The sequence below is a fragment of the Phacochoerus africanus genome, chromosome 2 (genome assembly GCF_016906955.1).
Source record: "Phacochoerus africanus isolate WHEZ1 chromosome 2, ROS_Pafr_v1, whole genome shotgun sequence".
In the NCBI taxonomy this organism is placed as follows: domain Eukaryota; kingdom Metazoa; phylum Chordata; class Mammalia; order Artiodactyla; family Suidae; genus Phacochoerus; species Phacochoerus africanus.
This window is the reverse complement of record NC_062545.1, coordinates 253,186,259-253,198,822: the sequence shown is the minus strand read 5'-3', so window position 1 is coordinate 253,198,822 and position 12,564 is coordinate 253,186,259. Positions and strand designations below refer to the sequence as shown.

Sequence of the window (12,564 nt, the reverse complement as noted above, 5' to 3'; positions counted from 1 at the left end):
ACAGCATATATGTGTACGGCATATACCAGCCAACAAAGATTCACCCTCCATCTCTCAAACCACCTCTAACGGCTCAATCCCATTCGGTTACTCTTCAAAATGTCTCTTAAAATTCAGCCACTACTGTTTCCACTGCCTTTGTAGGTATATTGGGTAACTGAGTAATTATGTTAACAGGAGACAGAAAGGAATTTACTTGGCGAGATGGAGCCAGGATAGGTTGAAGCTGGTGTAAGCGAGAGAGGGTTTAGGATTCAAATCTAAGAGGATGTAGAGACGGTGGGGCTGGCAAACCAAGCGGAACAGGAGGGTGCACCTAGCTGTGGGTAAGATAAACACCAATTTGGAAATGTCGAGACTGCAGAGGCTACATCAAATGTCAAAGAGGTGGGGCTGGCTAGAGGCCACGGCTTCCCTGGGCCTGCCCACCCCGCCCCCACCCGGTGACTTTAGGTCTGGGCTTTCTCTTGGGTTGCCCCTTAGGGAGTGAGTAGAGGTCTCAGGGGGCACCTTTGCCACTGGGACTCCCTCTGCCCTGGTAGATGTCGGCACACATCCCCAAGTCACCAGCTCCTTTTCCAACTGCCAACCAGACAGACAGGTTTGCTGACAGGCATCCAGGGTCCAGTCCAAAAGGCGTGAGCCAAGCGGGCCCTTGGCATCTCCCCGCACTGGCTCCAGCTTTGCCGGGAAACAGGAGGCTTCACCGTAGCTCTCGGGTTGGATTCTACAGGGTCGGATTCTACACTTGGGATCAAGCAGTGAAGGACTCAGAATAGGACACTCCTTGGACTCCAAAAGGACTTCTAGCTTCTTGTCTTTCTATCCCCAGCTCCTCCCCTCACGCCCCGCCAGTCAAAAGTTCTCACTTTTATTCACTCCCTGCCCCTCCCTCCTCCTGCCCTCCCTTTTCTCCCACCCTCTTCATCCGCCACCACTCTTACCTTCTCCCCCCATTCTTCATTCCCTCTTCGCATCCCCTTCCTTCTCTCCGCTCCAGTTTCCCTCCTAGCCACCCTTCCCCTCCGAGTTTTGATTTTTCCTTCTCTTTACCGTCCCTCTCCCCCTCCCCCCAGATTCTCCCCCTCCCTACCTCGTCCTCCTCCCCTCCTTCCTCACTTCCCTCTCCCCCTCCTCCCCCCAGCCCCGCCCATCAGTGTTTGCTTTTCTCCCGGATCCGGATGAAGGGGTTGCCCTGCCCGTGCCCGGCCCTGCCCCACTTCTGGCAGCTGGGGTCTCGATTCATGGCCGAGGGCTCTGGGACCCAGGCCCCCGGCAAAGGGCCCCTGCTCAGTGTACAGCTCCTGCGAGCCCAGTATGAAGGCCTGAGACGGCAGCAGAAGGCTCAGGCCCACGTGGTGGTGCTGCCGAAAGGTAGGGCTGGGTGGGTGCTGGGGAGGGAAAGAAGGGGAGGAGAGCCTGGCTGTGGGTGGAATGGGTGGCTGAACTGTGGGCAGTGCCAAGGCTCTGCTGACCCTCCTGGTGGGGAAGAGCTGGGAGGCAGGCCCGCCAGAGGCAGAGCCAGAGCAGGGAGGCTGGTTCAGGGCAGCCCTGCTGGGCTCAGGCCCCCTGCCAACTGTGCCAGGGGCCCCCAGGCAGGCAGCTGGCAGGCAGCACGCTCTTCCTGGCCTCTGCTCTTAGACTCTAATCTTGCTGAACTGGTCTGCCTGGTGAGCTGGGCTTGGCCACTCTGCTAGGCCAGGTGGGGGGGTGGGAGCTGTGCTTCTTGGCTGGGTCTCACCAAGGAACTGTCAGGAAACCAGAGAAACTAGCCCTGGAGAGTGAAGACAACAGCCCCAGTACAGGCACCAGCCAGAGGAAACACAGGCTCAGGGACCCCAGAGGCACCCAGGTTGCCCTCACATCTCAAAGAACAGCCAGGGAGGTTTGATGACACCCAGAAGCCCTTCCCTTCCACCAGGGAAGAAGCCTCTTCCACTTGGCAATTCAGATTTATTCCAGGAAGAAGGTAGGAGCCCAGGGCTCAGCAAGCAATTGTCGCATCTCAGTCCTTCATCCTCCTCTAACCCAGAGAGACAAAAAGAACTCCCCCCTGAAGGTCAAGGCTCTACCCTGGGAATTTCTGTGCTTGTTTATACAGTTCAGGACTCATTGAAAAGCCCACCCTGCTCTTGGCCAGGCTGGGAGGGAATCAGGGGCCAGAGGGACCACAATAACTAGGACAGGGAGGGTGCTGCCTTGGGCCAAAGACACTCATCTCTCATGCCTTGGGCTGTTTGCCAGCCATTGGGGTCTGTTTGAATTGAACAGACACAGCCAAGTAGTCCCCCATCTCTACAGGGCATAAGCTGCAAGATTCCTAAAGCACTACGCCATCCTCAAGGGTGTTTATTCATTCTGTCACTCAGCAAGCATTTGCTAAATTAAACCCCTATCAAATGAAAGCAGATTTAACACACTTAGATTCAGACTCACAAACCCATGTGATGGGCATATCCCCAAGACATCTTAAACTCAGCACGCCCCATAGAATTCACCACCCCTGCCCCAGCCTTCCTCCTGGTTCATTCTTCTGCATCCTGTAACTCAGAACTGGCACCTCCATGACTATGTGATGAGTTCCAGCAGGTTAATGCACAGAGGGATGCTCAGGCTCTGCTTCCCCAAGGGAGACTTCTGACCCCCAAGGCTCCGTCAAGATCTTTTAGGGCATTTCTAGCAGTTTGCGAGTCCACCTTCTTGCTCTCACTGTGAGAAGCAGTGCGCTGTCTGATGGCGTGTACCTGTCCTTGGTCTCCGGAGAGAAGGTGAGCCTGAGTGCCAGCTCGGTCATTGACTTGCTCTGTGCAGCTTTGAACAAGTCATGTAAATTACCCCGTGACTCAGTTTCCTCATCTGTCAAGTGGAAATAACTGTAATACCCAAAGTATAGGATTGTATAGGAATTAAATAAATTAGTATGTGTCAAGCTCCTCAGGGCTTTCTGTGCTGACTGGCTGAGGACTAGGTCACTATGTCATGGAGGTGGAGGGACATCTAAGCACTTGGACTGGGCGTTAGGAATAAGGTGGTTCTCCAGGGAGAATTCAGAGTAAGATTACAAAAACGTTGGGGGTGGGGGGCAAAAAAGCAATTCTGCCTATACTTTAGCAACAGAATAGATGGTGGCACCATTCATTGAGCTTGGGGATATAGGAGAAAGAGATTTCTTACAGGGAGAGATGAATTTGTTTGTGAATATGCTGCACCTGAGATAGTTGGCTGTAAAACTTCAAACCAGGCTGGATCTCAGGGGAGAGATTTGGGCTGGAGACATAGATCTGGAGTCACTGACGTATAGGTGGTAGCTGAAGCCACCAGCATGGGTAAAGTTGTGGAGGGTCAACTGTGCAATTGATAAGAAGCTGGGATGCCAGTTGGAGTCCTCGAATACTCAAATACTGAGGCGCAAGAAGAGAAAGAGAAGTCAGGGAAGATGGACGTCAAAATGGTAACAGATGAATATTAGCCTAAAAAAGGGAGGGAATTCACACATGTTGAATCTTGAACATAGGTGAATCTTGAGGACACTCTGCTAAGTGCAACAAGCCATTCACAAAAAGACAAATGCCATAATCTACTTTTAGGGGGGACCTCACGTAGTCAAATTTGTAGAGATACAAAGTAGACTGGGGGTTTGGGATTGGCATGTGCACACCGTGGTATGTGGAATGACTGGCCAATGGGGACCTGCTGCACAGCACAGGGAACTCTACCCAATAGTCAGTGATAACCTATATGGGAAAAGAATCTGAAGCAAAAAGAAAAGAAAAGGATGTGTGTGTAAGTATAACTGGATCACTTTGTTGTACAGCAGAAATTACCACAACATTGTAAATCAACTCTACTTCAATACAACTTTTTAAAAAATGAAAGAAAAAAAAGAAGGAATGGTAGTTATTAGGGACAGGGGTCGGGGAGGTGGAAAGTTTATGGTTTAACGAATATAGTGTCAGTCTGGGAAGATGAAAAATTCTGGAAATTAGTTGCCCAACAACGTGACTGTCGTAACGCTATTGAACTGGACGGCAAATGATGTATTGGTAAGTTTTATGCTGTGTGTCTTACAAAACAGTTCAGTTTTCTTAAGTGGTGGGAGAAAACCAGGAGGTATTAATACCATGAAGCCAAGCAAGTAGATAGAATTTAGAAGACAGAGATCCTCTGTGTCTAGTATGGCAGAGAAACCCAGGAAGACAGAGTGGCTCCCACTAAAACTAGATTTCTGTGTCTCAGGACATTGAGTTGTATCTGGAAGGGCAGGTATCCTGGAAGCTGCTTAATGGAAGGAAGAGCTCTGGAACTACCTTTCTTCATCTTGTCTTAGCATTATGGGATGGATTTAGGTTCTAGAAATGGAGTGGCAGGTGTTTTGGATTCCCAGTACTAGAGTTCAAGGGCTTCCTTCTGGCCTTATTTCTTCAACACCATCTCTCCACTCTCAGCGCATACTCTGTCACTTACGGGACCTCCTGCAGTGACAAAGGTCAGAATGCTCAAGGGAGCTTCACAGATATTTCAGAGGATTCTATAGGAAAGGGCCTTTCAGTCATTCCACCAACCCTTGTTGCTATTAAGAGTTGATGAGAAATGATCACATTCCACAAAGTGGTAAAAACATGTCCCTGAGAAAGAAAGGAGGAGTTCCTGTTGTGGCTCTCAGCACATTAAGGACCCAGTATAGTCTCTTCGAGGATTCACGTTCTATCCCTGGCCTCACTCAGTGGGTTAAGGATCTGGCATTGCCACAAGCTGTGGTGTAGGTCACAGATGAGGCTCAGATCTGACACTGCTGTGGCTTGATGTAGGCCAGTAGCTGGAGCTCCAATTCAACACCTAGCCTGGGAACTTGCATATGCCGCAGGTGCAGCTCTAAAAAGAAGAAGAAAAACAGAAATGGGAGACACCTGCCTGCCTCCTTACCCCTGAAGCCAGTTCAGGGAAGCAGTAGATGTTGCAAACATGTTCCCAGAACAGTGTCCATGGGACAAAAGGATAAAGACCAGGCCTCCAAGAAGAGCTGCTTCAGAACACAGCTGCCCCCTCCTTTGCCTTGGGTGAGAATCCCATTACTAGAATCCCACAGCACAAGACCCAGTAAGTGAGGAATAACCTCTTCCACTGGCCAATATATGTGAATCCATACCTGGGGGTGAGCACACGGGCGCTTTGCCCCCTGTTATTCTTTCAGCCTGAAATGCAAGTTCCCTCGCTCTTCCTAGGGTCCACTCCCTCACTGCAGTCAAAAACTGAAGTCTAGGAGTCGTGGCTTGGCGGTAACAAACCCAACTAGTATCCATAAGGATGTGGGTTTAATCCCTGGCCCTGCTCATTGGGTTGAGGATCTGGCGTTGTTGGGCGCTGTGGCTTAGATCGCAGAGGTGGCTTGGAGCTGGCATTGCTGTGGCTGTGGCGTAGGCCAACAGCAGCAGCTCCAATTCAACCCCTAGCCTGGGAACTTCCATATGCCTCGGGTATGGCCCTAAAAAGACAAAAAACAAACAAAGAAACCCTGAGGTCTATTAGTAAATTTTATCTGCTGAATTTTTTTCCATAGCATTGATTACCACCAGAAACTTTACTATAAATGCATTTGCTTATTCTTTTTCTAGTCTCCTGGAACACATCATGAAGGGCTGGATCTTGTCTCTATACAGTAGTGGATTTTTTCACTATTGTATTCCCAGGACCTGGAAGAAATAATGCCTGGCACATTAGAAGTACTTAATAAATATTTGTTGAATGAATGAATAATTGTGCATGAATGTGTGTGTGTGTGTGCTAGAAAGAAAAAGCTCATGGGGGTGTGAGTGTGTGGGGGGTGTGTGAGTTCATATTCAGTTGGGACTATCCGTCTGTATACGGATATACACATGTAATGTACTAGGTATCCGGCCTCTGATGTTTTGGGCATGACCTTCCTCCAGCTTGAAAGCTCTGAAACAACCACCCCCCACAACAAAGAGAGCTGCCCCTGTACCTTCCAGGGGTGACCCTGCTGGTGCTTTGTTTTCTCAGGAGGGAACATCCCTGCTCCTGCTGAGTCCATGGTCGGTGCCGTGTGGATTAACAAGGAGAGGAGGCACTCACTGTCCCTGGAAGAGGCAGACTCGGAGCCAGAGGGGATGCTAGAGGAGGCTGACAGAGGCAGTCTCTGGACCCCTGAGTCTCCATGGCACACACACCTAGAGATGTACCGCCTGGTCCAAACCTTCCGCCAGGAAACCAGTCATCAAGTAAAGCACAAGGATAAGTTCGTGGGGCCTGAGCAAAGGCTCCCTCAGGAAGGAGACTCGGGCTTGTCTGAAGACAGTCAGATGATTCAGCAAGGGATCAGGATGCCAGAGGCAGCCCAGCCTGAAGATCAGGTGGGTGATACCCAAACAGAGGCAAGGGGATCCAGCTTAAACATTGGCACTCAGCACCCCCTTTCCATAAAGAACACACATAGATCTGGAAAACCAGCTCACTATCCATTTCCCCGGAAGAAAACTCCCAGGATCTCCCAAGCAGCCCGGAATCTGGGCTTATATGGCCCAGCCTGAAGCTTTCTCCTCAAAAATCTCAAACTTGGAGTTCCCGTCGTGGCGCAGAGGTTAACGAATCCGACTAGGAACCATGAGGTTGCGGGTTCGGTCCCTGCCCTTGCTCAGTGGGTTAAGGATCCAGCGTTGCCGTGAGCTGTGGTGTAGGTTGCAGACGCGGCTTGGATCCTGCATTGCTGTGGCTCTGGCGTAGGCCGGTGGCTGCAGCTCCGATTCAACCCCTAGCCTGGGAACCTCCATATGCCGTGGGAGCGGCCCAAGAAATAGCAGCAACAACAACAACAACAACAACAAAGACAAAAGACAAAAAAAAAATCTCAAACTTGAGGCTGTCTACACCCTCTTCGAGGCATCCCGGGGTCAGAGACACCAGAGCCTCTAGCTGACTGCAGAACTATATTAAATCAATTGAGTAGGAAATGAACTTAAGGTGCACACATGGTCCTGTCATTAAAAATAAAGAGAGGGGGCCCAGACCAGAGTCGCTCATAGTTTAGGATGAAAAAAGCACTGTCTGATCACAGCAGCCCCATTCTGCTTCTATTAAGAAGACGCTGCTATGGACGTCGGCTCCATCCTTAGAACTAGAGAATTTTGAAACATGAAGCAGAGACACTAGCCAATGGATACCTTAGCAGTGCTCTAGATTCAACAGGCCCGGGCAATCTTGTTTTCAGTATCTTCTGAAGGTTTCTCACATGTTCTGGAGAAGAGCTGTTCTGAGAATTGTCTTTTTCTTGTTGCCACGTCTGGAGGCCAGCTGACTGAGAAGTCACAATGTGCATTGGTAGTGACCACCTCGTTTCAGCTTGAGTCTCCCCAGGTATGGTCACCCTGGGTCAGAACAATGCTACCTACTGCCTTGTGTGTTTAAGGGTTAGTCTCATTGAGATTGCACATTCTCGTCTGATTACAAATTTATTTCCCTCCACCCCATCCTTTCCTCCCTTCTTTCCTTCTCTCTCTATTTTTTTTTTTTTAAGGGCTGCACCCAAGGCATATGGCGATTCCCTGGCTAGGGGTCGAATTGGAGCTACACCTGCTGGTATACACCATAGCCACAGCAACACAGGATCCTTAACCCACTGAGCAAGGCCAGGGATCAAACCAGCGTCCTCATGGATGATAGATTCGTTTCTGCTGAGCTGACAGAAATTCCTTCTTTACTTCTATCCTTCCTTCTTTCATGTTTCTCTTCTCTCTCCCACCTTTCTTCAATCCCTCCCTCCCTCTCTCTCCAAATTAAACACTGTCCATCATTGAAGATATATAGTAATAGCATCCTAAGAGAAGACAGCAAAGAGATGTTCCTGCTTGGAAAGTATGTATTCCTCAAAAATTGCTCCCTTTTCAGCCAAATTTGAATCACTCAGATTCCTCCTGGTATATTTTAAACCAAAGACAAAGTGAAGCAGGTGTTACTTGGGTGACGGGGAAGAAAGTATCGTAATGTGGTTAATGTTTAACTTGAATAATGATACTTAAACACTTCTAAGGTGCCTTTATCGCCTGCCAGATTCTTTCTTGGTAAAGTTTTACCCACATCTTCCCTTTTTGCCCATGGTGATCCAGTCTCACCCACCCATATCTGGAGGTATTAACTAGGAGTGTCATTACCTATCAGAAATATGTATGTGCCTTCTCCTTGAGCCACCCTGAATTTGGGGATTCATGGTGATTCCTTTTATGAATAATTAATAAGAGTCTGTTGTTAATTTTTTATAGTCTAATGAAAAACAAGAAAATTCTCTGAAAAAACTTTGTCCTTTGCTTTTGTTTTAAAGAGAATTCCCACAAGTAACTCCTCTTTCTACAGTGTATTATTCAGGACAGGCTATGTTTTTCCGAGTAACAAACAATCCCCAAATCTCACAACAGAAATTTTTTTTCCACTCATGAAAATTCTGCTGTGGGTTTGGGCAGATGTCCAGGGCAGCTCTCCTACCAACAATTCAGGCTGCTTCAATACTGGTTTCTCTAATCACTGGAACAGGAAAAGAAAGTGCATTGATTGTCACATACTGACTCTCAAATCACTTTGCTTATGTTGCACTGGCCAAAGCACGTAACATGGACATATCTCTGCTTCAAGGGTATGAGGAAGTGCAGTCATTCCATGTGCCCAGAAAGAAGAAGGGGAAATATGGTTGAGCAGAACTAATGACTAACATGAATAGATAGTACAATATTAGATTTTATTAGATTTTATTTTATTAGATTTTATTCTGAATACAATAAGTAGCCATTGAGAGATTTAAACTGAGACTAAAGTTTGACCAGACAACTCTGGTTGTTCTATGGAGATTGGTCATGTTAGGATGTAATGTCAGGGGGAAAAAATGGCTAGGGCAAGTTCAGTGAGGAAGATGCTGTTAGCTCAAGCAAAAGTGGGAGCAGACGGGGAAAAAAATAGATACATTTGATATATATGTGTATTTTGGAGATGGAGTCAACGGGATTTACCAGTGAAAAATTACAAGTTCTATTTGAAGGGTACTGAGTTTGAGATGCTCAGAGACACACAAATGAAGGTATCAAATAGGCAACTGGATACATGAGTCTAGAATTATGGGAAAGATGTAAGAATTGAACTATCATGAGTATATAGAGGTACTTTTTTTTTTTTTTTTGTCTTTTTAGGGCCGCACCCATGGCATATGGAGGTTCCCAGGCTAGGGGTCGAATCGGAGCTGTTGCCAATGACCTACGCCAGAGCCACAGCAACACCAGATCCGAGCCACGTCTGCTCACGGCAATGCCGGATCCTTCACCCACTGAGCGAGGCCAGGGATCAAACCCACAACCTCATGGTTCCTAGTTGGATTCGTTTCCACTGCCCCACGGAACTTCCTTTTTTTCTTTTCTTTTTACGGCTGCACTCATGGCATATGGAGGTGGAGGTTCCCAGGCTAGGAGCCGAATTGTTGTATACAGAGGTACTTAATGAGAAAGCATGGGCGTATCTACGCAGAGTGTAGCCAGAAGAGAGTCCAGAAGGAGTCTTGAAAACTCCTAGTTTACTTAGTTGGAAAATCACTGAGGACTTTTCCAATCCTTACTCAGGAGAGGAGAGGAGAGGGAGGAGGAGACAGTGAGGGACAGTGAAGAGGTGTGACCTGGAGAAAAGGACAGCCTAGAGTGAGACATCTCAGACCTCAGAGACAAGAGACAGTGCAAGACTTCACACAGGTCCCTCCCCTAACTGCAAACCTTCCCCAGCCCCCCATTTTTCTAGAGTCCACAGTCTTCCATCCAGAGTCGCTTTTCCTTGGGCTGTGGTTTAAGAGGCCAAAGTCCAAGAGGCAATGCCTAATATGGGAAAACTTTTCAGCCAAGGGCAGACCAGGTCAGTGTTAGCAAGTTCAAGTCAGAGTCAACTGAAGGCCACCCAGGCTGGTCTGAGAGGGTCTTTGCCCCAGAGGCATGGCCTTCTCCCAGGATGGGGCCATCCTCCTGCCTGGGGTGGAGCTGAGGATTAAGAGTTCCCTGTGGTAGAGCTTGAAGGGAGAGGAGCAAGGGGAAGGATGGATTTGAACCCTTCCTCTCCTTTCTCTCAAGGCCGCTTCTGCCAAACACCCGCACACTGCTCCCAACCCAGAGATGCTTAAACGTGCTGGGGCAAAGGGCTCTAATTATGTCTGGGCTGTCACACTCTCTGCTCTGATTGCGCCTCCTCTGCTGGTCAGGACCAGAGCTAAATACCCTTTCCCACCTTCTCCCCAGTGTTAGCAGATAAGGTTCTCCTAAACTTGAGGAGAAGAGCCAGCTTACCTTGTACATCCTGTCTTGGGCAGATTACCTTAGGGTCACCCAGCCTTCAGCCCAAAGGGAGGGCTCCCCCCAACTCCACCTCCCCCCACCCCCACTTCCCTCACCAGGGGCTGCTGCGAGACAGGCTTCCATCTTCCAGGGCTTGGCGGCTGGTGTATCTGGGCTCCAGTCTCAGCACTGCCACTGGTAGTTGTGACCTGATCTGAGTTACTTAACCCTCAGAGCCAGAGATTCCCCAGTTGTAAAATGAGGCCATAAGAGCCCCAGGGGTGGTGGGGGTGGGGTGGGGTGGGGTGGGGAGGGGAGGATCCTTCTGAGTAGCTGTCAATTCTAATCCACCCTGCCTTCTAGGGGGCAGGCTCCCCCATGGAAGCCCAGCCTGATTCCTGAACGTTCCAGGTGCCCTCCATCATTCAAGCTTTCATTCCAGTTGTAAAGACTTGAAACAATTCAAAAATCCATTTCATAGTCAAGTCAGATCCCACCAACCTCCCCACCCCCCAGGCAAAGCCTTGATTTTCACCTTTAAGATTGGGGGGGTGGGGGGCATGGCCTTCCTGCTCACCCGCCCCTCCCCTTTCTATGCACACAGCCTCTTGGCTTTAGGGTAAAGGGACACGGGCACCGAAGACCCTTTGTGTGAATGGCTGTGGTGTGGTTTTGGTCTCTTTCCCCTTGATGTCGTTTTCACTGACCTGCAGATCAGGGCCTGCGGGTTTGGGGTGAAAAGGCGGTGGCCCCTAGTGGCTTCTGCTGATGAAAACCACGGCAACAGCTCCCTTAGCCTGGGGGTCCCTTGTGAGAATGGTTATGCTAGCCGCTCCCCACTCCCACTGGCCCCCCACAATTGCATTGGAAGTCCACCTCTCCTTCCCCTCTGTTCCAGCCTCATCTACTTCTGCTGGCCCAACTTGAGCCTGTGGACAAGAGTAGGAGTGTAGGGTATTTTCTGCCCTTTTGTGTTGTGATCACCCTTACACCCCAACCTTCCGGGCTGTCCTATATGGTCACTTTCCCAGTGAAGTCTCTCCATCTCACCAGGCAAGACTGCATGCCCGGCAGTCATCCAGTTGGGGAATAATATGTGGCCTGGCCCTTTTCTTGCAGATGCTAGCAACTTAAACAAAACAAAACACATTCCTTGGCCTCTCTGCCTCTCACCTTTCTGTGAACAGGGGAAGAGGGAATGGCCGCTACACAAATATTGACGGTCCCATCAAAGACCAACAAAGCAGGAGTTCCCGTCATGGCGCAGAGGTTAACGAATCCGACTAGGAACCATGAGGTTGCGGGTTCGGTCCCTGCCCTTGCTCAGTGGGTTAACGATCTGGCGTTGCCGTGAGCTGTGGTGTAGGTTGCAGACGCGGCTCGGATCCAGCGTTGCTGTGGCTCTGGCGTAGGCTGGCGGCTACAGCTCCAATTAGACCCCTAGCCGGGGAACCTCCATATGCTGCGGGAGCGGCCCAAAGAAATAGCAAAAAGACAAAATGCCAAAAAAAAAAAAAAAAAGACCAACAAAGCAGAATACTGGTTAAAGTGGCAAGCACAGATTTGCATCACTAGTATACCACTGCAATAGGGAACTGGACACTTGTGTGTCCAGAGGTGAGTGGGTGATCTCAGGGGAGAAAGGGGGAGTAGGGAGGAGGGCGAGCAGGAGCTCAGAAGTCAGGGAAATGAAAAATGACGGAAAGAAAGGGTAGGGTTGGTCCATGTGAACCTGTCTTAGCAGAGTTCGGTTCCTACCCTCCCACAGAGACTAGGAGACAAGGACCTTATCTTCCTGCAGGTGTTGGCTAGAATGAAAAAGTAAATTGTTTTGGCATGAGTGCAATTTCTCAGGCAGGCACTTTAAGGGGGGATGGGTTCACCCTGGGGATGTTGCCTTTGTTAGTGCCCAAGGGCAGTGGCCTGCCAGCCTTAAGTCACTGAAGACAAAGGGTCCTGCCCATTCCGTCAAAATGGCATCTGTCTCTCAGCCAGCTCCAGGGTGTGCTTCTCAAATGTCGATGGGCATCAGAGTCACCCAGAGGGCTTGTTAAAACCACTGATGGCTGGTCCCGCCCCCACAGTGTCCCATTCAGCACTTGTGAAGGGGCAGGGCAAGAATGCGCATTTCTAACAGGATCCCAGGGGATGCTGATGCTGATGCTGATGCTGATGCTGATGCTGATGCTGATGCTGCTGGTGTGGGGAACACACTTTGGGAACCACTGCTCTCGGGACTACGGCTGGCCTGCAGACCTAG

The 12,564-nt window shown here is 49.5% G+C and overlaps 1 protein-coding gene and 1 long non-coding RNA gene across 2 annotated transcripts in view; one reads left to right on the top strand and one right to left on the bottom strand.

Annotated features, from left to right (window-relative positions):
• Positions 1–1,059, bottom strand: part of LOC125120234 (uncharacterized) — a 55,197-nt gene extending 54,138 nt beyond the window's left edge. The window contains exon 1 of the long non-coding RNA XR_007133288.1: positions 945–1,059. This is a non-coding gene — a long non-coding RNA (uncharacterized LOC125120234). The remainder of the gene's footprint in view (positions 1–944) is intronic.
• Positions 1,060–1,119: 60 nt separating this feature from the next.
• Positions 1,120–6,615, top strand: C2H9orf152 (chromosome 2 C9orf152 homolog). Its single transcript, XM_047768128.1, has 2 exons — positions 1,120–1,374; positions 6,019–6,615. The coding sequence occupies exons 1-2, from the start codon at positions 1,182–1,184 to the stop codon at positions 6,543–6,545; spliced, it is 720 nt and encodes a 239-aa protein (XP_047624084.1). The 5' UTR covers positions 1,120–1,181; the 3' UTR covers positions 6,546–6,615.
• The last annotated feature ends 5,949 nt before the right edge of the window (positions 6,616–12,564 follow it).

Bases quoted from the DNA above. Each gene is read 5' to 3' on its own strand.
- C2H9orf152 (XM_047768128.1), top strand. From the start codon at position 1,182: ATGAAGGGGTTGCCCTGCCCGTGCCCGGCCCTGCCCCACTTCTGGCAG. The intron at 1,375-6,018 runs GTAGGGCTGGGT...TTGTTTTCTCAG, and splicing joins CGTGGTGGTGCTGCCGAAAG to GAGGGAACATCCCTGCTCCT.